The sequence below is a fragment of the Sinocyclocheilus anshuiensis genome, unplaced genomic scaffold, assembly GCF_001515605.1.
Source record: "Sinocyclocheilus anshuiensis isolate Anshui unplaced genomic scaffold, SAMN03320099.WGS_v1.1 scaffold850, whole genome shotgun sequence".
Lineage (NCBI taxonomy): Eukaryota > Metazoa > Chordata > Actinopteri > Cypriniformes > Cyprinidae > Sinocyclocheilus > Sinocyclocheilus anshuiensis.
In genome coordinates, this window is record NW_015537937.1 from 699,712 (window position 1) to 724,693 (window position 24,982).

The 24,982-nt window shown below is 37.5% G+C and overlaps 1 protein-coding gene across 2 annotated transcripts in view; it reads left to right on the forward strand.

Annotated features, from left to right (window-relative positions):
• Nucleotides 1–24,929, forward strand: part of LOC107659281 (partitioning defective 3 homolog) — a 90,523-nt gene extending 65,594 nt beyond the window's left edge. For both annotated transcript variants that reach the window (XM_016448165.1, XM_016448174.1), the window contains 3 exons: nucleotides 19,251–19,368; nucleotides 22,124–22,245; nucleotides 23,422–24,929. In XM_016448165.1, the coding sequence (XP_016303651.1) occupies nucleotides 19,251–19,368; nucleotides 22,124–22,245; nucleotides 23,422–23,848 (667 nt within the window). In that variant the 3' untranslated portion in view covers nucleotides 23,849–24,929. The remainder of the gene's footprint in view (nucleotides 1–19,250; nucleotides 19,369–22,123; nucleotides 22,246–23,421) is intronic.
• The last annotated feature ends 53 nt before the right edge of the window (nucleotides 24,930–24,982 follow it).

The following is a 24,982-nucleotide window of genomic DNA, read 5'->3' on the forward strand; positions in this document are numbered from 1 at the left end:
TTTAATCTGTGTTCTTGTGATCTGTTGATATGTTTTTTTCTTGAATTGCTCAGAGGATTTCATTGTTAATGGAAGGATCAGAGAAATGTAATAGATCAGCGAAAAAAGAGAGGTGTGTGTGTGTGTGTGTGAGAGAGAGAGAGAGAGCGAGACGGGCAGTTTAAATGAATTAAACTCAATCTCTCTTATTCATTTCCACTCATAACCCCTCCTCTCTGAACTGGGATTTGATTCTCTCAGGTTTATTAAATTGACTTCTTAGATTTGAGTGAGAGAGTGACAACGTGCACACACACACACACACACACACAACCCATTTCTGCAGTTTTTCTCTGTCGTTATGAGCAAAGATATCTGAGCCCTTCCTGTTCACATGTGAGCTGATGACCATGGGGCCACTGCCCGTGTCTCTGGTCTCCCAGCGCAGCGAAGGAGCCCCTGTGTAATCAACATTCCTCCTGACGAACTTTAGTTGTGTCAGTGCGTTTGTGTCTGTGTGTGTGTGTGTGTGTGTGTGTGTGTGTGCGCACTCTTGCTGAGTTGACTATGAGCCCTGTAGGGAATTTTAAAGAATGAACATTGCAGAGGCCAATTAAAGCAGCCAAACGCACACAGAGGGTAAACATCTGACTAATCCCACAGCATTCATGCTGAGAACTCACACACACATGCATACACACACAAGTTTAAGCTCATTATCAGCATTCCCTGGCACGCTGCATGGAAAAAAAGCACGGATTAAGAAAAACCAAAGCGTCAGAAACAAACTCGCAGCTTACAGATGGATAAAGGGAGTGTGACACCACTGCTAATTAAAAGAAATAAATGAGTAAAGAGGAGAGCAATGAGTGGTTGCTGAATTTAGATGTGCTACTGGAAAAAGGCCACCTCTGTGGTTTGGAAATTAGATTGATTTCAGTTACAAACGGCATATTGTACACTTTTGATACGCATTTAGTTTTATCTCATGTTGAGTGATAATGTTATGGTTTCTTCCAATGAAGTTTAACAGGATCATCGTCATTTCCCCTCTGAACTTTAGCTGTTTGTGTTGAAGACTTTAAGACGTTTTGCTTTTGTTTGACTTTTGATTGGCTGTCCTCCATGTTTTGGCCTAGTTAAGTGTAGTCCACCCAAAAATGTACATTTTGTCATCATTTACTCACTCTCATGTCATTCCAAATTTGTATGAGTTTCTTCCTCTGTGAAACATAAAAGATGGTATTTTGAAGAACGTTGTAAACCAAACAACATTGGAGTCCAGTGAGCACAGACTGAGGGAATAAATGATGACAGAATTTCATTTTTGAGTAAAATATTCCTATAATTAAGATAAGCCAAGTTGCTGAATATTAATACGTGTTATGTAAAATTTGGTGTTAATATGCTCATGTTGTTTAGTTTTCAATATGAAAAAAGCATTATTTGTGGATCATTTTGGCAATGTTCAGCTCAAGCTCAGATCATTGAGGCCTACGATCAGTCAGTTCCAAAAAGAAATACAAAACCTGTGCTAATTGACCCTTCACAAAGACCCGCCCCCCTTCGTTACTGTTGCTATGTCCGACAAAACATGCCTCTCTCACTCCACACATCATGTTCTCACGCAGTGAAAAATACATTGCGCAAAGAGAAAACTGACAACGCACCGACAGACAAGACAGAGCAGGTTACTTTAGTTATGAAACAAAGTCTCAGCTTTCAGATTTTGTCTTTTTTAAGAAATTCAAACAATAAATACCATTTTGTTGCTCTTTAATGTGTCGTGACAGATTGCTGTAGCTCTTCCGTTCAAGCAGCATGTGATCTGATCATCTCTTCCTCTTTTCTGATTATAGCGTGAAATAAACATGAATGAACATCAGAAGGTATCTTGTTTCAAACTATCTGTAAAGGGACAATTTGATGAAAAGATTGAATCCATTATTTGGTAATAATATAGCATAACAACAAAATTATAAGCGAGTTTCTGTAGGCTGATAATTTTTGTCCATGAACACCACTGTTGTAAATGCAAATCGCAAAAAAAGTACAGAAATTATAAAAAAAATGTATAACCTGTATGACGTTTTAGTCCAGTTCAATAATATTAACTAACATCTTCGGGAAAAAGACATGAACACAACATGAAGATTATAAGGTTCTGAATAACTATATTGAGTAGAGTACAGAAAGTGTTTGTTTGCCTGTCACTGTATAGTGCTTCATCAAATCCTGTATAGTAAAAGATGAATTAGCTAGATTTTATCATGCGTTTTCAATGTGTTTCTGAGGCAAAAATAGACTGAAACTCTAACATGAAACATGTCTAAGTTTGAATACTTGGCTTGTGTTGTGAATGTTACAGTACATCAAAATCTTAGGTCAAAAGAGCAAAAAAAAAAAAAATCTGTTTTTTGATGCTATATACGTCTTTCGGGTTTATATTGGAAGTTATTTTATCCATTATCATAACACGGCTGATATTCCAGACCCTGCAACTCATCCATACACTGCACACATGGTTTGTTTTGGAAAGATCCGCTGAGGGGTCAGCGTGTTTGTAGTAGCTGGTGGTCTGTGGTTTCAGCCACTGAGAGTTTGTGTCTGATTGTGGTCTAATGTTTATAAATGAACAGCAGTGCGGTGGCGTTAATGAAGCCCCACAGTGCTGGTGGTTGAACCATCTCTCATTTGGGCCAAGTTAGATGCTCTAATGATGAATGGATCAAAAGACATTCAACACAATCTAGAGCTGCATTACTCTTTTCATGTTGATTTATCTCCGAGACAATTAATAGGATATGTTTTCTCAGTAATTCTCTCTCCCTCGCTTTCTTTCTTGTTCTGGCTAGTCAATGAATGCTCATTTAAAGGAATGCTTCAGTCAAAAATGAATATTCTGTCATCATTTATTAACCGTATTCATCTGTGGAACACAAAAGAAAGAATCATCTCCAATGCAAAACTCCGTCTGTGTGCTTGGGTGTCTGTTATTAATGAAAATACTGTGTAGATTAACATTGACAATTGACACAAACAGAAGAAATCTTTCTCTTTCGCTCTGTAAACAGGCCTCCCATAATGTAACTAAATACAGTATTTGCAATATTCTCTTAATGGATTTAATCTGTCACAACTTCTGATTATTAATCATGAGGCCACACATGCAGACGACAATCCGAGTATAGTGATAAACAGACATGAGCGGATAATAACCATCTGTTAAAAGCTAAATATTCCACTGAGACATCAGATTGTGTATTTTGTGTATTGTGGCATATGGTTTCAGATCTTCTCGGCTTCGTATGCTTAACTTTTACTCGCTTGAGACGTGACGTCAAATGGAGGTCGAAAGTTCAGAACCGAGTCAGGGTGACCCAAAAACCAACGTTACCGAGATCCCAGACCTCCTCGATCACCACTATGCCCCTAATTGCTTCTGGGACTGTCTCTATAGCTTTTATTAGAAAGCAATTGCTAAAGGAGGTATGTGGCCCTGTTTACACCTGGTAGCAACATGCTATTTTTTTTGCTTTCCAGTTATTATCTCTTAAATTATTTCTCACGAATATCATTTTAATCTGGCATCATCTGATGAGCGTTTTCTAACAGTTCAAATGGACATTAATACCAGGTGTAAACATGGCCTAAGAGAGATGCTTTGCAGTGTTTCTGGAATGACTTGAATCTTTTTATTAGAAACTAGAGAATGATTATTGGAGAAAGGTAGGATAGGATCAGTACATGTAGCAGTTTTTCCTTTATAGTGTGCAATACTCTCGATATAAAGCTAGACACTGTTTGGTGAGTGAATTCACCTGTGTATTTGCTGCATGTGAAATGATGGTTCGTTAGCTGTTTGTGTGTGTGAGTGAATCGAAGAGTTCGCTGAATTGAGTGGATGCCCTTTCTCTGACCCCTCAACAAGATGACCTACTTTTCTGACAGAACATTGTTCTTCTGTCGGGAACGCACCTCTCCTCTCCCTGTCTTTTTTCCTCTGTTTCTTTCAGGATATAGTTTCCCTATATGTAGGCTGCTTTCTCTGTGTATTTAGCATTCTACAATTAAGAATCAAGTTTGTGTGTGGTTTGTTCTCCTCTTTCTTATTCTAGGGTGTCAAGTGCGACTGTTTGCAGAGTGGATCTTGCATCTTTTGCAAAACACACCAGGTTTAAACGTGTAGACGAATTTGTAGCAACTAAAATCTAGTGAGCTGCCTTGATGTCTGTTGTCTACCAAGGCAGCTGCCTTCTAAGCATTGTTATTTATGTGCTATTATAGTATTAATATTGTGATGAATGTTTCTATTTAGACGTTTAGTACGTCAAAAACTAATTTCAGTTAGTTGCCAAAGCAACATTTCGAATATAAAAAAGTATGATTTATTTCACGCAACGTTTTTGCATTCAAATGTGGATTTTTATTTTAAATTCAATGAATATTCGAAATTCGAATTTTTTTTGACAGCCCTAATAAGCATATAAATGTATAACACATAAATATTCTATAAAATAGTATTTTCTAAGTGAATTTAGCTTTTTGTCACTGCTTTTGGTGTTAAATTAAATTAGTATATTTAAAATTAGCATTTTTTTCACTTTGTCTGCCACCTTGAATTTTTTCACTGACTTTGTCGCAATGCAGGTAGCTCACTCTAGCTATCATGTGCATTTTGACGATCACAGAAATCGCATGGGCTGGTTCAGTTAACACGGTGTGTAGGTAAAGACAAGCTTATTTCTTATTTCAGTACAAAATGCAGTTCAGTAACCTTTTTTGTGTAACAGTCAGAGGTTTTCGTTAAATCACGTTCAGCTGCAGACAGTTTTACTCGTGATAGGCGACTTCATAGTTCAGAGAGAAGAAGTGACTCCAGTGTGACATTAAAACTGTCCCCCTGCGCGCACGACTACATGTTCAGATTTAATTGGTTCTGTTGTCGACGCTCGTGCTCAGTCATGCTGTGAGCTCTGCGTGTGCTTATGCGTTTATAAGACATTAGCTTAGAAATATTATCTCACTGTCTGTTTTGTTAATGGCTGCTGTAGAACGTGTCACTCAGATGAATGAGTCAGTAGGAGTTTATATTCGAACGCTGTAACTTATAATCATGACTTGAATGTAAATATGAGCTGATTTTGTCAGAAGCACTTGGTAGGAGTTTCCTCAGACTGTGTGTGACAGTTAACAGGGTGTTTTCTGTAGGTCTCTTCGCAGCACATTACCTGACTGCCATGTGGAAAGGTACAGTGAAGTGTGCGAGGTGTCACTAACAGGCCGACTGCTGGAGTTACAGGAAGTACAGAGAGCCAATTAGAGCATTCATAGCAACAGATCTCGCTCACACACACTCACACCTACTCAATCTCTCCTGTGAAGACATTAGCCCTGTTCCAAACCCTAGCAAGCTGCCTATTTAGACATTATGCAGCTTTCTAAGATGCCTGATTTTGGCTAAAATTTAAGGCAGTGTTGCATGCAGGTAAAGTAGAAGGCATTCCCAGAATGCAACAGAAGTGGGTTTGTTGACTTTTATCTCTTTATTAGAAACTAGAGAATGGTTATTGGAGAAAGATAGGATAGGATCAGTTCAGTACATGTTGCAGGTTGGACTCAAACCTGCATCCACCACATTAGTACCATGGCTTAATGTGTCAGGAACTTAATGTCCCATACGGAAGTGAATTGAGAATGCTTTTTAAATTTCAATCCAAATCCTGAATTGGAATTAATTTAGTATATAGGAACTACACTTTATTTGAATTTAACTTCAAGGAAGTGAAATTAAAATTCATGTAATCCCATTAAGTAATTACCAAGAAAAATTAACTCTTGTCAAGAATTATATTTAAGTTTTATGGGCCTTGCAGATTTATAGATCATTATGGGAAGAACTTTATTACCTAGATTGCCATTAAAGTCAGCATGAAATAAAATCTCACCCTATTTATTTTATAAATTCATGTTGTTGGTTTTATTGCAAATGATTCACCTGTGTAATTTTTTTTTTACCTCAAAATTTTGAAACTAACTTGATTTTCCAGTGAAACTCTCACTGACTCTGTACTTCTTCAATCTTTTAGTGCATTTAAACTTATCCCTGCAAAATCGCTTTTATCCATATTGAAATCCAAATTGCTGTCAGTGTGAACGCTCTTTTAGACTACTGTACCATTAGCTTAGAAATATTCTAACTCCAAACTCTATAGAAGTCAACCAGTGCCTAGATGTTGAGAACAAAGCTTTCTTTTTCACCTAATAGGCTACTTTTTTTTATTCCTGCATTCACATTGCCTCTTTGTTTGTCTCACTTTCTTTAGTGTTGAGCCTTGTTAAATTGGCCTCATGTTGACATGCTTAGTTTACACATCTGTGTCGTAGACATATAAATGTTTCTGTATATAAAACCCCCTTCCAATGTCAAGACACTGATCGGCAAAGCAGATCTAATGATCGGAATGGGGAATCACTCTGCTGCTATCGATCTGATCTCACACATGATTGTGTTAGCAGAAGTAATGAGAAATCAATAAGTACTGACTCCCTTAAATGCACAGGATTAATACTATTAGGAGTCAGTATGCAGCAGTACACACACACACACACACACACATACATACACAAACACGCACTCCTTGCCCGTAAACCGCCAGTCCATTAGCCTTATCTTTTGGTCACATTAATGAAAGCTCTTCACCCGCAGCGCACCCTGGTAGCCACACCACACAAATCTGCCCATCTATGCCTGACTGTAACCATGGAAACCACACACCCTTCACTCACATTATTCCTGTAACCATGGCAACCACATGTAAACCACTGTATGATGCCAGTGTGTACCAGGATATTTGCATATTTACATGATATGGTATTATATGGTGTTCCAAGAAGCACGTTGGAATCTCATGTAAATCATGTACATTTCATGTAACTTGTAAATAGCATTTTAAAATCCAATAATATTACCATGGTACCCTGTCAATTTGTATGTAGGACTTTCTTTGTGTTTTAGGGTGACCATATTGATGTTTTCAAAAAAAAAAAGGAGTTATTACTTTTTATTGGTAAAAACAGATTTTTTTCACCAGGTGCTGCCAATATACTTTATATGTAATTTGTTATATTTTAAAAAATCATGAAATTCTATTTATAAATGTATAAAATAAGTAAGCTATAGGCAACCCTTAATTTAAAGTGCTTCATTTAGTTAATTTAGCTTTCAAATCTACTTTCAAATCGCTGTTAGTGTGAATGCTCTTTTAAACTACTAGCTCACAAACTCACTTTTAAGCTATTGTGATACTGATTGGGATTAACGCATAGAAAATTGTGTAATTTTACATTTCCCTTGAATTTTACATTCACATTTCAGTCTGCTGTGTGCAACTGTACCTAAAACTGCACTGAGTGAGGTGTTTTTGACACCTGACACCTGTAATCTGTTAATACGAGTGTATGCGATATGTGAATGTGGCAGTACACTTACTGAAATTAATCATTAAATAGTAATTGACCACTAGTGTGCATGCATTGTACATAATCAACCAATTGTGTCATGCAAGAAGCAGTGTTAATTTCGTTGACAAATAATTTGTCATAATTTTCGTCAACGACATTTTTTTCACCGACGACAACGAGACGATAACGAACTAAAACTCGTTTTGAATGACAAAAACTATGACGAATATTTATTGACATTTTCGTCAACGAATAAAAATGAGACGAAAATGTTAGGGAGGGACGATTTGGGAAGAGATTCATTCAAAAAGAATCTGTTGTGTAGTTAGGAGGTTAGATGCGTACATATGAACCGGAGGGACATAAGCTAAAATACACTTGCTGCACGTCTCATAAAACGTTCAAAAATGTCAATATGTGGGAGTAAGAGAAGAGCAGACATATAGATAAATCTGATGATGCAAGAGAGAACTCAGGTCTGGTTTTCTGAGCGCAGGTACTGAAGCATACACACACACACACACAGAAAGTGCGTCTCACAGCACACAAGTAGGCCTACTCTCTCGCGTCGCATGAACGGAGAATTGCTCACAAAATGATGTCGAATTGTCCGTTTTGACGAGTATTCGCATAAACACAGTTGATTATGTCTTAAGTGAACGTAAAAAGTAGGGAGAACATGTATCCATTGCAGCTGTGCATTCGGTTTTAAAGGGACAGCAGCCTAATTTAGTTGCTATTGTCCGAGTCATTGATGTTAATCAAGCAACAACAGAAAGACAGAAAATCACTCACTGCTCTTGACTGAATCACTTTAGTAGCCCTAAAGATTAATCTAAATTTATTTATAGAAATAAATATATCTGCCTGAAAGAATGAGGAATATGGTAAAGTTGCTATAAAAAATGCATAATTAGCCTATATAACCATTGGTATTTTATTAAAAAGAAGACCATGTTCTTGTTCTTTATGAGAAGTGTTTTTATTTAATCTATGACTAAACCTAAATCAAAATTTGCTGTCAAAATTAACACTGGCGAGAAGGAGGGGTCTACAAAGAGCGGTCAAAGCAATGCAAATACACAGAATGTATAAGGCCTTTAGAGGGCAATAGGAAAACAAAGCCAAACCTGAATATTTCAGGCAATTTAGAATTCCCGTCTGTTTGTGTATTCAGGTGTGTGTGTGTGTGTGTGTGTGTGTGTGTGTCCATTGAGCATTGTATACTTGATAGTTCTATGGTCTTGGAGGTTTCCTGCTGACTTTAGTCCAGTCAGGGTGAGAGAAGGGCAGCTATATTTTCACTGCTCTCTCTCAGTCTCTCAGACACTTCAGGAAGAAGTGTTGATAGACGAATTTGCGGAAATGTCACGTCTCTTGCTCCTAAAGCTCATATTGTCCCCCAGAGGACGTATAAGTATCTATACTAATATGAGAGTAATTCACACTGGAGGGAATTTTTGGTTATAATCATTGAATTCTTTCAAATGTAATTACAATTTCTGGTCAGGGTTTTTTTTAGAAGCAGTCCACCTTCTTGCCATTTTACTACCACTTGCATCATTATTGCTCATAGTAAGTATTAAATTTTAAGGCGTCCTTGACATTTGTGCTACAAACCTCAAATTGTGCAGCTTTTTTGAGGAAAGGTGCGCTACTTTCTTAGTCAATTTGGGGTTTAACACATACAAAACAGTGTGGATCAAAGAATATTACACTTACAGAAGCATACTATGGCAGTATGCCTTTGTACATATTTAGAATGCAAATCATATTTGAATTATTTCTGAAAGATCATGTGGCTACTGAAAATTCAGCTTTGCAAGCACAAAAATAAATTACAATTTAAAATCTATTAAAATAGAAAGCTTTTTTTATTGTACAATTATTTCACATTTTTACTGTTATTTTTATATCATTATAAAATGCAGCCTTAGTGAGTATAAGTGACTTCTTTCAAAAACATATAAAGACAAAAAAAATCGTAATTATTCCAAACTTTTGACCGTTACTGATTGTAGGTCTATGTGTGGTTGAAAAAAATTGCCTCTGTGGGTTTATAAAAATTGTTTTTCTTCATACGCTATTTGTTGTGGTGACTGTATTGGTGTTTATTGTGTTTCTTTGATTGTTTCCAGCAGTCTACAGTCTGTATATTCACATTTTTTGCCGTCTGTGGTTTTAAAAAGCACACGAAGATGCAAACTCATCCTGAACCTGTTTTTGATTTATTTACTAATTGGACATAAAGTGAGGGATTTCTGCAAGTGTTCACAGATCAGAAACACACTCGTAAACATTCTTCTGTCTTCAAAGGTGAAGTCTGTCTGCCACTTTGCTACGCAGTGTCTCATGGGAGCTGAACCCCACTGCCTCCGACGGTGCTGAAATCAATCATAACTGTTTATCCACACACACACAGGTCTCTGTGACTCTGTGTGCGAGTGCGCAAAGGCCTCTTGAGCCATTTACAAGACAGATCCCACACAAACCTAAACTGCACCTCTGGACCTCGACCATCTGTGTGTGTGTGTGTGTGTGTGTGTGTGTGTGTGTGTGTGTGTGTGTGTGTGTGTGTGTGTGTGTGTGTGTGTGTGTGTGTGTGTGTGTGTGTGTGTGTGTGTGTGTGTGTGTGTGTGTGTGTGTGTGTGTGTGTGTGTGTGTGTGTGTGTGTGTGTGTGTGTGTGTGTGTGTGTGTGTGTGTGTGTGTGTGTGTGTGTGTGTTTATATGAAGGTCATTCTTTGATGTGACTTAAACTCAAGGCTCAATGGGCCACTGCAGCCATTCCTCACATACTGCCTGCAGAGTTTGACCCGTATGTTTCAAATTAGCAGCACATCTGACAAACACAACACCATCATTTAAACAGATACTCACTATAACCTTCAAAACCCTTTAAAAATGTTTTCCTACTGTGTCAACGAACATCGATCCCCTTTAAACGGAGTAACTCGACTCAAAGTCAAATGCTGATTTAAACGCCATATTAAAAAGAAGTAGTGTGATTCAAAGTGCTGTACAGTGTAGAACCACAATTAAAGCCTTGACAGCTCTAACATTACCAAGAGTTAAGGACTTAACAATAGTTAATTGAAGCTGTCAGTACTGAAATGCAACTTCATGTGCTTGCATGTGTAAACGTAAGGGAGGAAAAGTAAGAAAATTAACTTACAAAAAAGTTTGTGACGTGTGTATTGTAATGTTTTCTAAAGACTAGGCCTGTCGCGATAATTACATAACCGTCTAATCGCGATTATTTGATCTAACCGCGGTTGTTTCAGACATCTGCGATTATTGTGCTTTTTATACGAGACAAGGGGGGAGTCATACACCAAAAGAAACAGAAGAGCACCAGTTTGCTTTTCATGCACTATATAGCCTATACAGGGCTCCAGACTCGTTCTTCCCACTGGTCGCTCTTTTGCAACTAACTTTCTCAGCTGGTCGCACAAGCACATGATTTGGTTGCAATATTTATTTATTTATTTATTTATTGTTGCGCTACAACATGGGATTATTCAATGCATGCTGATGAACTTTTATCATAGTTTATAGTTATATGGAAACGAAAGTGGTTAACATTCAGCCCGTTCTTTATCATCAGTAGTATTATTTGTGATTTGAATTTTGTGAACGGGAGTTTCTCTTTCGCTGTGTTAAGCCGCGGGCTTCGGGTGCTTTCACTTTCGAATTCGCGATCTTGTTGTCACTGTTTTGCTTACATAGGCTACATCTACACACCTTTCGTTTTTTTAAGACTAAAACAAAAGATGGATGCATTGTTATTCTTAATTAAAAAGCACAACAACAATAAATCAGTAAGATACAATGACAAACTAGCTTACAAAACGTTTAACAAAAATGATGACAAAAGTTGAGGCATGGCACACACCACATGCTGTATTATATACCGACTAATAAATTACAGAACGTTTAGCAAACACTGAGGAATCAAATGTCTTCCTTCTCATCTGCAGCTGTTCCATTTTTAATTCAAACAGCACGTCACGTTCAGTTATGACAGTCAGCACGGTACAACTCTCTCTCCAAGATGATATATTCCCATTATAATACTTTATTGCACACGATTTTTTTTCAATATATTGTTTTTGCTGCTAAATTATACAGTCAGCTAGTTTAATTTCATAGCTTATATATTTTTATTCAAATGTAGTTTTTCTCTGTAATGAGGAAGTGAGTATTTAGTGGATTGCGTTTAACAAAGGGTTTAAAAGAGTGACCATTAGTTCCACAAACACAGTATTGATATTCTGTAGTGGTGTAGAAAAAAGTAGCGCTGGTGTTGGATCGGTATTGGCCGATTCTTAGAATTTGGAATACTCTATGTAATCTTACACTGCAAAATAATAACTCAAAAAGATTAAAAGATAACATCATAATTATTTACTGAACCCTTAAATTAATCAATTATATAATGAAAGCCATAAAAACAGACAATTAATCGTGATAATCGTCATAATCGCCAAAGCCCTAAAACAGACAATTAATCGCAATAACCGTGACTGTTTTTAGACAATTAACCGTCAGCCAAATTTCATAATCGTGACAGCCCTACTAAAGACATCACTTGTGCTTACCATGCCTTCATTTATTGGATTAGAAAATACATCAATAATGTAAAAGCTGCTTGAACAATATAAATATTCAAACAGTGTCCCTGTTTGATGTGAAAGTATCCAGGTATCTTGTGTGTGTGTGTGTGTGTAAGCTGGTCTGCATTGTAAAATTGTTTGCCACAGTCTTGGCGCCTGGTTTATTTTTATTTTTTTTCTTCTTGTCATCTCACTCAACAGAACAGTTAGCTGGCAGGACTTTATGCCTGTTCTCAATTTCCAATGAGCACAAATACACACATGCGCAGCTTTCAGTGAGATCTGTATCTGTTTGTGTTTAAGTGTGTATCAGTGGCTATATTCCCATATGTCTGCACATATTGTTTGTTTTACTCCGAGATTGAGAGAGACCCATCAGCTGTGAATTGCAGAAAAGCTTCAGTTTAGAGGTGGACAGTATAACTAATATATGTTTGTGTAAGAATAAAAAACTTTTATATCAGGGTAATGGTCTGTGTATATATGTCACGATACAGTTTTTATACTTTAGTCATTTGTGTTGAATTGTTTATATTTGTTTATTTTAAAATAACTTTGTAGTAGGATTTTTATGATATTCTTTCTGTTGTTGCCTGCATCCACCTTTTAAAGTGACTGTGAATATTGGCCAACTGATAAATGACCAATTTTGACATCAGTATGTGAATACAGATAACAAATATATTTATATGTAACATTTATGATATAGCCAATAACCTGGAATTTGGTATAGAAAAAGTGTACTGTTTCAAATGAGGGGAAAAAACAAGACTTCTAATAGCTTCAAATATCAGCCTAATCAGTCATTTAAGAGAAAACAATTATGATTTTGATCATTACTGATGTGATTATCGATATATTGTCTGTCTATATAGTCAGTGCTTTGATTTTATGCTTTTATGTTTATCTTCCTCACAAGGTGTTGAGTGCACAGCAGCATTTGTGACACTCTTTCCATTTGTGCACTTATAGCAAGCACTGAACTGCCCAAAATAATGTGGTCTGTCAGCAGGAAGGCATGGTTACCACGGCGATAGTGATTCTTATATGCTCTGATGGCAACTGGAGGTCTTTTAAAGTAAATTAAAACCAACGTTATCACAATTCCTGACATCACATGCACACTGCTCTCAGAACAAATTATGAGCTGTGATGAGACCATATGTCTCCAAATCTCCTTTCACAAGCTAGAAGCTGTTTACATATTGATATTAGATGCTGCATTATATGCTCGGGCGGAACATTCATTCCTTTTATGTAGAGATCTGTCAGAGAGAAAGGTTTTACTGCTCATATCTATCTTTTTGTGTATCAGTGGTTTTAAAAGCTTTGCTGCATGACTGTACGCAGAGACTGCGTCCTCTAGATGAGCCATTTCGGTAATGAGTCCTGCAGATCATAACAGTCATTATAATCAGACTTCTCCCTCTATGCACTGGGTGAATGCTTGATGAGGCTGTGAAAGTATGAATGCAGTATGAGGCTGTGAGAGGGTGATTTCTTAATGTGGCGATGAGAGAGTGAAAGCTAGAAGAGGCTGTGGGAGGGTAAATGGTAGATGAGGCTGTAAGAGGAAGAACTCGGAGGCTGTGAGAGAGTGAATGCTAGATGAGACTCTGAGAGAATGAATGTCAGATGAGGCTGTGAGGATGAATGCTAGATGAGGCTGTGAGCGCATGAATGCTCCATTCGCCTATGAGAGCATGAATGCTAAATGCGGCTGTGAGAGGAAGAATTCTAGATGAGACCATGAGAGGATCAATTCTAAATGAAACTGTGAGAGGATAAATGTCAGATGAGTCTGTGATATGGTGAATGTCAAATGAGACTGAGAGGAAGAATTCTAGATGAGGCTATGAGAAGAAGAATTCTAGATTAGACTGAGAGGGTGAACGTCAGATGAGGCTGTGAGAAGGATTCTAGATGAAGCTGTGAGAGGAAGAATGTCTGATAAGGTTGTTAGAGGAATAATTCTAGATGAGGCTGTGAGAGGATGAATGTCAGATGAGGATGTGAGGACGAATGTCTGATGATACTGTGAAAGGAAAAACTAGATGAGATTGTGAGGGGATGAATGTCAGATGAGGCTGTGAGAGGATGAATGTCAGATGAGGCTGTTAAGAGGATGAATGTCTGATGAGGCTGTTAGAGGAATAATTCTAGATGAGGCTGTGAGAGGGTGAACAACAGATGAGGCTGTGAAAAGAATTCTAGATGAGTTTGTGAGAGGAAGAATGTCTGAATAGGTTAGAGGAATAATTCTAGATGAGGCTGTGAGAGGATAAATTCTAGATGAGGCTGTGAGAGGATGAATGTCAGATGAGGATGTGAGAGGACGAATGTCTGATGATACTGTGAGAGGAAAAACTCTAGATGAGACCTTGAGGGGATGAATGTCTCATATGAGGCTGTGAAAGGATGAATTCTAGATGAGGCTGTGAGAGGAAGAATGTCTGATGAGGCTGTTAGAGGAATAATTCTAGACGAAGCTGTGAGAGGATGAATTCTAGATGAGGCTGTGAGAGGATGAATGTCAGATGAGGATGTGAGGACGAATGTCTGATGATACTGTGAAAGGAAAAACTAGATGAGATTGTGAGGGGATGAATGTCAGATGAGGCTGTGAGAGGATGAATGTCAGATGAGGCTGTTAAGAGGATGAATGTCTGATGAGGCTGTTAGAGGAATAATTCTAGATGAGGCTGTGAGTGGATGAATTCGAGATGAGACTTTGAGAGGATGATTGTCAGATGAGGTCATGAGAGGATGAGTGCCAAATGAGGCTGAGAGGACGAATGTCAGATGAGGCTGTGAGAGGAAAAATTCTAGATGAGACCTTGAGGGGATGAATGTCAGATGAGGCTGTGAAAGGATGAATTCTAGATGAGGCTATGAGAGGATGAATGTCAGATGAGGATGTGAGAGGACGAATGTCTGATGATACTGTGAGAGGAAAAACTCTAGATGAGATCGTGAGGGGATGAATGTCAGATGAGGCTGTGAGAGGATTAATGTCAGATGAGGCTATTAAGAGGATGAATGTCTGATGAGGCTGTTAGAGGAATACTTCTAGATGAGGCTGTGAGAGGATGAATTCGAGATGAGACTTTGAGAGGATGAATGTCAGATGAGGTCATGACAGGATGAGTGCCAAATGAGGCTGAGTGGACGAATGTCAGATGAGGCTGTGAGAGGAAAAATTCGAGATGAGACCTTGAGGGGATGAATGTTAGATTAGGCTGTGAAAGGATGAATTCTAGATAAGGCTGTGAGAGGAAGAATGTCTGATGAGGCCGTTAGAGGAATAATTCTAGATGAGGCTGTGGGAGGATGAATTCTAGATGAAGCTGTGAGAGGACAAATGTCAGATGAGGCTGTGAGAGGATGAATGTCAGATGGTGTGTTGCACTGGGTTGGCCCCTTAATCATATCAGTGATGAATTTACAGTGAAGTGCACTTTTGATTGTGCCGCACTTTCTTGACCATAAAATGGCAGCCCTTATAGAGAGCTGGAGAAAAATAATGGGCTAAATTAACAATAAGTGCCCACTTAAACTGTGTGTGTTTTTCATAACCATGTGTGTTTACCTGTGAAAAGTCCTTTTAAACAGATCTGGTTTCATCCCTTCTCACTCCCAACTCCCTTTTCTGTTCATTTGAAGTAATAAAAGAGACAAGTTATTACTACGTTGTCATTTTCATCCATGCTTGGTGTGTATTGATTATTTTGACCTGATTCTGGTGCTTTGAGCTCACAGCTGTTAGATAAAAATGCCAGGAGAATGTGGAACACTGTTGAAAGTAATGCTCTTTAAAGGGATACTCCATCCAACATGAAAATTCTATCATTTGCTCACCCTCATGTTCTTCCAAACCTCTATAACTTATAAAAAAGAAGAGATTTTGAGAAATGTCTCAGTGTATTTGTCTATACAGTCGATCCAGTGTCGTTTGGTTCCCAGCGTTCTTCAAAATATCTTCTTTTGTGTTCCGCAGAAGACAAAGGTTTGGAACGACACAAGTTTTGGGTGGAATATCCCTTTAAGAGGGTCTGTTTTGTTAGTTCTACTTTAGAATCTCATACACCTTTACCTCAATGTCTAAAATGCCTTTAATAGAAGCTAATCATGATAAATGCAGACTAACTCTAACTCAAATCATTAAAGTTCCTAAAAGAGAACTTGCATTTTTATAATAATGTATGAATCATTTTTACCTTTGAAGATGTTGCCAAAGTTGGAATTTTTTTTTTTTTTTTTTAGATTTACCTGACTTCTGGCTGTAATTTTGTCGATTTATATACATTTTGAATTAGTTTTAAGCATTTCATCATACGTACACACAAATACACACTGCAGTCATTCCTAACACACACAATAGGTCTACTTTGAAAGCCGTTTGCCCTCGAGTTCAGAAATAGATCTCATTTATTATGGTAAAGAGAAACTAGTTATATGGACAGACACACTTGAGGAATGTTGCATTTTCATAACTACAGTATCTCACAGAAGTGAGTACACCCCTCACATTTTTGTAAATATTGATTTTCTGGCTTTGTGCCATGCTTTCATAATTATTTGATGGTCGTCAGTCAGATTTAAAGTATTGAATGGACTACTGAGTGTTTGTAGAGTAACTTCCTCAACAGGTCACACACAAACCTTTCTACTCAAACATGACTGCTAAATAAGCTCCTCTATGTGCCACGAGTGAATGTGTGTGTAATTCCGGTGAGTCTCTCGGTCTGATCTGAGAGTTATGCCACTGTTTTAAATGACTCCAGCTGTTGGCAGTGAAATAAGTAATCTCATGATGGGGTCAGAGGGACATCCTGTCCGGCTTATGCTGTATGTATGTGCGCCCTGGTAAAAAAAGAAATATGTCAGAACAGAACAAATGTGTTTAAGTCAATGCAGCTGACAATGGAAATGTAATTTTGCACAGGTACTGTTACTGTCGTATCAGCACGTGTACACACACTCATGCTGGCTTTCTTTGTTCATCTGGGCATTGTAATGCATTTAGATGTTGCAAGGTTATTCTTTTAGCCTTTCCGGAAACATTACAGCAGTTCTTCATTGATTCTCTTATTGGATTAAATGGCTCCATGGTGTTGATGTATTTGTGTGTTTTTGATGAGTTTGTATTGATTGGTGGATGTTTTAGATCAGGTCTAAGTGTTTCAATGGTAAGAGAAAGAGTTCAGTTGTGGTTTTGGAACGAATGTTTGACCTATATGTATTTTTCTGTCTGTGTCAGTGGTGCCGCTGAGCCATATGCTGAATCTGCACCGCCACAGCAAATGTGAGAAATGATATTTCTGTTGTGAGTTTGCAATCTGAAATGTGATGGGATACAAAGACCTGGGTGCTGCGAAATAACGTTAAGCATTACTGGACTCAAAAACAACCGTATATTGTGACTAGTATATTCTGACTCACAAACAAATGTCTCTTACAAGCCAATTCCTTTAAGAAATTGCAAAGAACACGTTACAGCTGATTTGAATCACTAAAATTAATCCTTCACTAAAATTCACTTATCCCAAATATGACAAAGCGATAGACAGACAGATAGATAGATAGATAGATAGATAGATAGATAGATGTATATCTATATCTGTATATGTGTGTGTGTGTGTAATTAAAGATTTATCTATCATCTATCTATCTATCTAGCTTATCTATCTATCTATCTATCTATCGTTATAGTTATTTTTTAATTAGATATATTCTGTATATATATATATATATATATATGTGTGTATACAATAATATAATTCAGTTCAGTGCCATTATAAGATAAGATCCCACTGAGTTCCCCTTGGATTTTAAATATGTTTCCAACTGAGAAAATGTACAGGTGTGAAACATCGGTTAAACATTTGGCACATCAGTGCTGTTTGCTTTTTGCAATAATTCAACTTATTTGTATTAACTATTTTCTAATAAACTATTAAATAAAATCAGCAGTTACTATTTGTTTAAAAGTAGAAAATGTGGCCATATTATATATATATATATATATATATATATATATATAGTGGTATATATTCATATTAGAAACACATGCATGTTTTCTGATTAGTCTGTGTTCTTAAATTATCTCGAGTCATCTCCTGTGACAAAGCTTATACTGCATCTGTGTGTTTTAAACTGGACATCTGCTCATGTGTAAAAAGCCCCAGTTGCTGTCTTCTATATCGTAAACACTCAACATGTGATTATGGAATTTTAATAAGAGGAAATCTGTCTGGTTTTTTCTCACACACACACATGCACATCTATACTGTAATTTACACTACGGGGCCGTTGAATGCTTGAATCTGATTGGCTGACGAACGTTCTGAGGTGTGCAATTATATCTATATCTGTATATGTGTGTGTGTGTGTAATTAAAGATTTATCTATCATCTATCTATCTATCTAGCTTATCTATCTATCTATCTATCTATCGTTATAGTTATTTTTTAATTAGATATATTCTGTATATATATATATATATATATATGTGTGTATACAATAATATAATATACAAATAATAAATATACAAAGATGGAAGATAAAACAAGGAGTTGTAAATAAACAAAGATTATTGGTGCACATTTAATATCAACGGCTCAAGCCTTCATTACCAGTTTTAAAATGACGTTTTGGAACTAGTAAAAGACGCGTTGTTGGATGAGATGCGGAAGAAATAATCCTACTCACAATAGCGATTTATGTACAAAAACCGGATGAATCCCTTTAAATATATCATCTGATCGATGTCTTGAGGTGTGGTAACCGTAGTATAAGCGGAATAATTGACTCCCGGGCCGTTGAATTATTAAAAAAATAATGCATGGGTGTACATTATTTTTCTAATAATTAAACGGCCCGTCGTCAATTATTCCTTACATAAACTGCCGCTTGTCCGTGTCTGGTGAATTCTGCTGTGGGCTTTCCTCATCTGATCTTGTGGAGCATAGGAGAGGCCGTGTTTGTTGCCCATTTATGTATCTGGACCATCTGTGCACCGTGTGTGACACCTTGACCTTTGTTCTCATAAAGGTAGCGGAGCGTAACTAGGTGACCTTTTACACAGGGTCGCACTTCCAACACCTGTCATTCCGGAGAGTATAAGATCAAAGGGATTAGGATGTAATGTTCAAATGTGTCATCATGTGCCCTCTTCCTCCTGCTCCTAACAGGCTGACGCCCAGCAACCACGACCGAATCCAGCGCTTACGCCAGGAGTTCCAGCAGGTCCAGCAGGAAGAGGCAGAGCCAGATGATCGCCACCGCTCCTACAGCTTGGAGCAGCCCTGGGTGAGTGTGTGAGCTGTGTATGTGCACCCATGATCACTGGACGTATGCCCCATGGTCTCTGGGAGCTCCCAGGAAGGACAAGACTAAGTCCAAGGACTGGGGCGGTTATGTATACGACCTCCAGACCTGGGCTAATGCTAACCGCTAACCTGAGACCACTGCATGCAGGAGCATGTCACCTCTGACACTGACATTATCCGCTAACAATGCTAACATCACCATGTGTTCATCCATCTGGACTGTTCACCCAACCATTCATCTGTTCGAACATATCACCGCTGCCATGACCTCAGCAGATCACGAATTAAGGCAAGAACTGCGATTGGCTGAATGTATGTGTGCAAGATGAAAGTGTGTGTGTCTGAGTTTAAAAATCAATGTTTTTAGACTGAAATTGTTTAGTATTTAAGATATCGAATTCAAATCCAGATCATTCGAATCTGGATTGAGTGTGAACTCAATATGATGATCTGGATTTAGGTCAATTTAAACCTCTTTTGCCTATAAAATGAAGCAGAAAGTCCTAATAAAGGGATAGTTCACCCAAAAATTACAATTCGGTCATGATTTACTCGTGTTGTTCCAAACATGCATGACTGAGATTTTTTTTTTTCTACACAGATTTTTTTTTTTCCACACAATGAAAATCATTTGTTTTGGACCCTATTTAAGCTTCCCTATCCTAGTACAAGCATTCCTAAAATACCTTATTTTTTGTTCCTCAGAAGAAAGTAAACGATGACGGAGTATTAATTTTTTGGTAAACTATCCCTCAGGAATGAGTTGCACTTAAAGATTGTTTCAGAAGCTCTTCTGTGTGGATTGCTTTTAACATATTCATTTGTAATCATCTTTCCAGGGAGAGAGTTTCAATGAACTGTTACACACGGTGTTATGTGTATTTTCCTTTATGTAAATTTCTCTTTTAAAATTTTTCCTCCACTCAGCTTTAATGTATGGAATTATTTTTGTTGTTTCGTTTTGTAATGGTAGTGATTATGTAACTGTATTAAATGTCTTTTTCCTTCCCCTTTTTCGTCCCCAAATTTTCCCTAGTCTTCAAATGTCCAAACCCCCCATGATAAACTTAAGTCCTTTTTTTACTCTGCCTAAAAAGCTTTTTTGTTAAACAAAAGGCTACAGAATAAAGATGGGTGGTTTGCTTTGAGTCAGTTTTGTTTCTGTAGCTGAATCAAATCTAGTTCAGGTGTGCTTCAAACACGTCTGTCATTTCTTCATAGAACTTTATAAATAAATGGAAAAAATCCACTTTTTTTCTGATCACTAACCATATTTCGTGAGTGTTGTGTGTCAGCGTTAACATCATCGGCTGTTATAAATCTCATATCGTTATGAACTCGTATCAGAACTTTAATGCCATAATCTGTTTAGCAAACAAATGGTACGTTCCTGTGACACTGATGTTGTTTTAGGCAGTGAAGTGTGTGTGCGTGTTAATGAACTGGACTAAATGACCCGGCTCCACATATCCTTCATCCTTCAACACCTCTGTCTCCACAGCAACATGGCTGGCAAGCTGTGTCAATCAATCCCAGCATGCTGTTCTCCTTCATTAGAGTTAATGGAATTCTCTGTGTGGATCGGCTCTTGATTGAGCATGCCTGGGACGGCATTCATCTGTTTGACTGAGTGTAACGAGAGCAGGAAACTCAATGTAAATGTTGCCATAAAAGAAATGGATTCTTATGGGTCATGGGCAATTTGCCGCAGTTACACTGTTCTGAGTACGGAACAAAGCCGTCAGTGTGTGTGTGAGAGAGAGAGGCGGTGTTAAATTAGTCTTTTATTGTTTATAATTACACCCTTATGTTCTGTGCCGACCAAGTGTGAATGTGTGTGTGTGATTTCTTAATGAATTACATTAGAGAAGTGCTTCATTATGTTACCACCGCAAATCCCCCTCACCATAAAATGAACTGATATTCACTTAATGTTCATAGCATCCAGCTAACATTAATCTAACATTCATCTAACGTCTGCTGTGTGTCCTCATTCCAGCCTCACCTTTGTGTCCATAATGTATGTTAGATATGCTTCTATAGCTCAACTGGTAGAGCATGTCGCTAGCAATGCCAAGGTCATGGGTTTGATTTCCAAGGATCATATAAACTGATGAACACAAACCTTGAATGCATGTATGTATATAATAATGTATGTACATTTAGATATTTTTTTTATACATTTAATTGAAATTTAATTAAGTAAATGTAAATTTTAAACCAGAAAAATCAGATATTTACCTGTACTCAAGTTTTTGTTTTCATTTGCATATTGTGCATTGGGAATTATTGTCAAGCAGAATATAGAGATAAATAGTTCCTGAAATAATTGCTTGTCTTTTTAATGATGTGGTCATTTGAATAACGGGTAATAATTTTTATAATAATTATTGAGGACCATAATGTAGCTGTAATTTTGTTATGAAGAGTAATAACTAACTCCATGAATATGTTATGGGTTATAATCTACTCTAATGGTTTCAGTAATGCGCCAAAGGTCATAGGACTGGTAATAATGTCACATTCAAACACACATTTCTGCACAAATGTCACAGACCTCTACACAAAAACACCTCTGAATCCTGGTAAGTGCTTAGCTTGAGTGTTTGTGTGTCTGTATGTTCATAATGATCTTTCCAGAACTCAAATTCTCTCTCTTCCAAATTTGTCTCTCTTCTCAACTTTTACCTGATTGCTTTAGTTTGACATGTTAATAACTCCTGTTTGTGTTACAGTCCAACTGCAGCTCTCAGACATCATCTGGCCGTCATTCAGTGTCTGTGGAGGTGCAGTTACAGAGGCAGGAAGCCAGAGATGCTTTCACACATGCTCAGAGACAGTACAGCTCTCTGCCACGGTACGTGTGTTTGTGAAATATAATGCAGTGGTGCTGTTATTTATTGAGTAAAACACTTAAACTATCTCATCAAATTAAAATTAAAATAAAACGTTTTTTGGCTTGTAGTTTGTCTATTTACTATGATTTTCAAAAGTTTTGAGGTCAGTAAGATTTTATTTTAAGAAATGCATTAAATTGATTAAAAGTGGCATTAAAGACATTCGCTACAAAAATTCCTATTTCAAATAGATTCTGTTGTTTTCATGAAAGAATACAAAAAAAATTGTATCACTGTTTCAATAAAAATATAGAGCAGCATAACTGTTTTTAACACCAATAATAAGAAATGTTTCTTGAGAACCAAATCAGCATATTAGAATGATTTCTGAGGGATCATGTGACTCAATTAAGTGCTTAGGTTTAAAACTAAAACCTTTAAAAAAAATTGTTACTTGAAATAAAATGAACATTAACTAAAATAAAAGAAAATGTGAAAATACATTTTTTTTTTTTAGTTTGTTTAACTTGAAGTACTACAATAACTAAAACTGAAATAAAAATGAATAGAACTACATAGATTTATTATAAAAGAACCAAAAGCTAATAAAAATGACAAAAACATTTCTAAAACTAACTCAAATTAAATTGAACAATTAAATGCATTTACAGGAATAACTTGTATTTTAAAATATATTAAAATAGAAAGCTGTTATTTTAAATTGTATTAATGTTTCACAATATTTGTATAAATAAAAAGATAATTTTTACTGTATTTTGATAAAATGAATGCAGTCATAGTGAGCATAAGAGACTTCTTTCGAAAATAATGGAGAAAAAAAACTTTTGAATAGTAGTGTATATTTTAATATTAGGATAAAATAATTCAGTTTGAACAACTTTTCTCTTTAAGCAAAATATTGAAAAAATAAATGAGTAAATAAAATTTCATCCAATAAAATTCCTCTTCCTAATGCTTAATAAATAAACGAATTGGCTGGATTTTATCCATTTTGAAAGCTGACAAGTGTGGTTTTGATGGACTGTGATGTAAACTAGAAGATACTGGCAAAAAAAAACAAAAATCTATGATATGTCCCGGCCCTACTTCCTGTTTCAGTAGGAATAAACTATTAATGTCTTTAAGAACATGTGCACACACAGCCTCTCACCTTGCCCATTTCTCCCTGTGTGTAGCCACCCTCGTAAGACGCCCACCCCGGCCTCAGAGAGCGAGTGGGAGAGGAAGTGTCCGGCCAGAGACGGTTTCCAGGCAGCTAAAGACAGCGGCCGTTACTCCAGCTACCAGGGACCTCGTGCTGTCCCGCGCACCGTTCCTCGTCCTGGCTGCAGGAATGGCCTCTCCGCTCCCCCAGGATCCAGCGCTTCCTCAGTGGGTGGCGGCTACAATGCACGTGTCCTCCTGGAGGCCCAGGAGCTCCTGCGACAGGAACAGAGACGCAGGGAACAGGAAATGAAAGGAAGAGCCCCGTCAATTCGATTGGACTACGAATCCCAGGATTCCAAAGGACCCCACAGACAGGACGTCCCACCTTCCCCTTCCCAGGTTGTCCGGCTCAGCCGCATACACACACCTGAGAAAACACGCCCGTTTTTGTCATGAGATAAAAGAAGCAAAAGATTTTTCAAAGAGGCAAAAGGCTCACAGATACAAATGTTTATTTGTGTGCAAGTTGTACACAGACTCCCAGAGTGCCTTTTCTTTGAGGTCACAGTGGTCCCGCCAAATCTGACAGCTCATTGGTGCATCCAGAGGCAAGAAGTCTCTTGATTCGCTGTGAAGACCTTCAAGCTCTGACAATCAGCCAGACACTGACCTGTTCCTCTGTAGAACCACGTAGAACTCATTCAAAATGAGCAGTTTCCTGCTTTGCACAGGTTTTGATAAAGTTTTGTGAAGTAGAGATTTTTTTTTGCTAAGATTTATCAGATGAATTCTTACACATCAGGTAAAATTGTCAGTTGAACGTGTATTTGATGTCGTAGTAAGGGGGGGATAAAAGTGGGACTGAGTACAGGTGGCCCAGCAAACCTAGCGACGCCACTGGATGTAGTCACATGTTTAACGAACTCGACAAATCTAGGTATAAAACACACAGTCAGAGTGACGGACTCCTGGGAATCCAGCGAAAAGAGAAAATCCCAAAAATGCAATGGAAAGGAAATGGGGTCACAGATAGCGGGTCATTAATTGATGCTCCTCATTAAATTTTCAGAGCTCTTTCACACACAGAACCCACAACCCACTGCTGCCTGCCAGGTGTGTGTGTGTGTGTGTGTGTGAGAGTGAGTTCCTGTCTCCCAGATGACCCACACTGAATTTTTCATCACACACACCAGCTGCCCCTGTATTGACAGGCCACAGCACTGTGTGAAAGTTCAGACAAACCGATTGTCTTCCGTCTCCCTTAAACATGCATAAATGCACACACAGAGGCTGTGTTTGGAATACCACACCAGCACTACAACATCTGTCTATCTCTCTAGATATCTACATGTACTAAATATGTAAAAATATAAAATATGTATAGCTTGGAAATAATGAAGTGTGTATCTTTCTTTCTCCATGTGTGATTATACAGATGTAGGGAGAGTGTGAGCTTAAAAAGAATTATGTATGTATAATATAATGAGGGAGCAAGAGAGAGTGAGCTTAAAATAGTTATATATTTGAAGAGTTCAGATGCAAAAGCCTCTAAGTGCCATCTGAAATTTTCTTCTAAAATTACTAAAATTA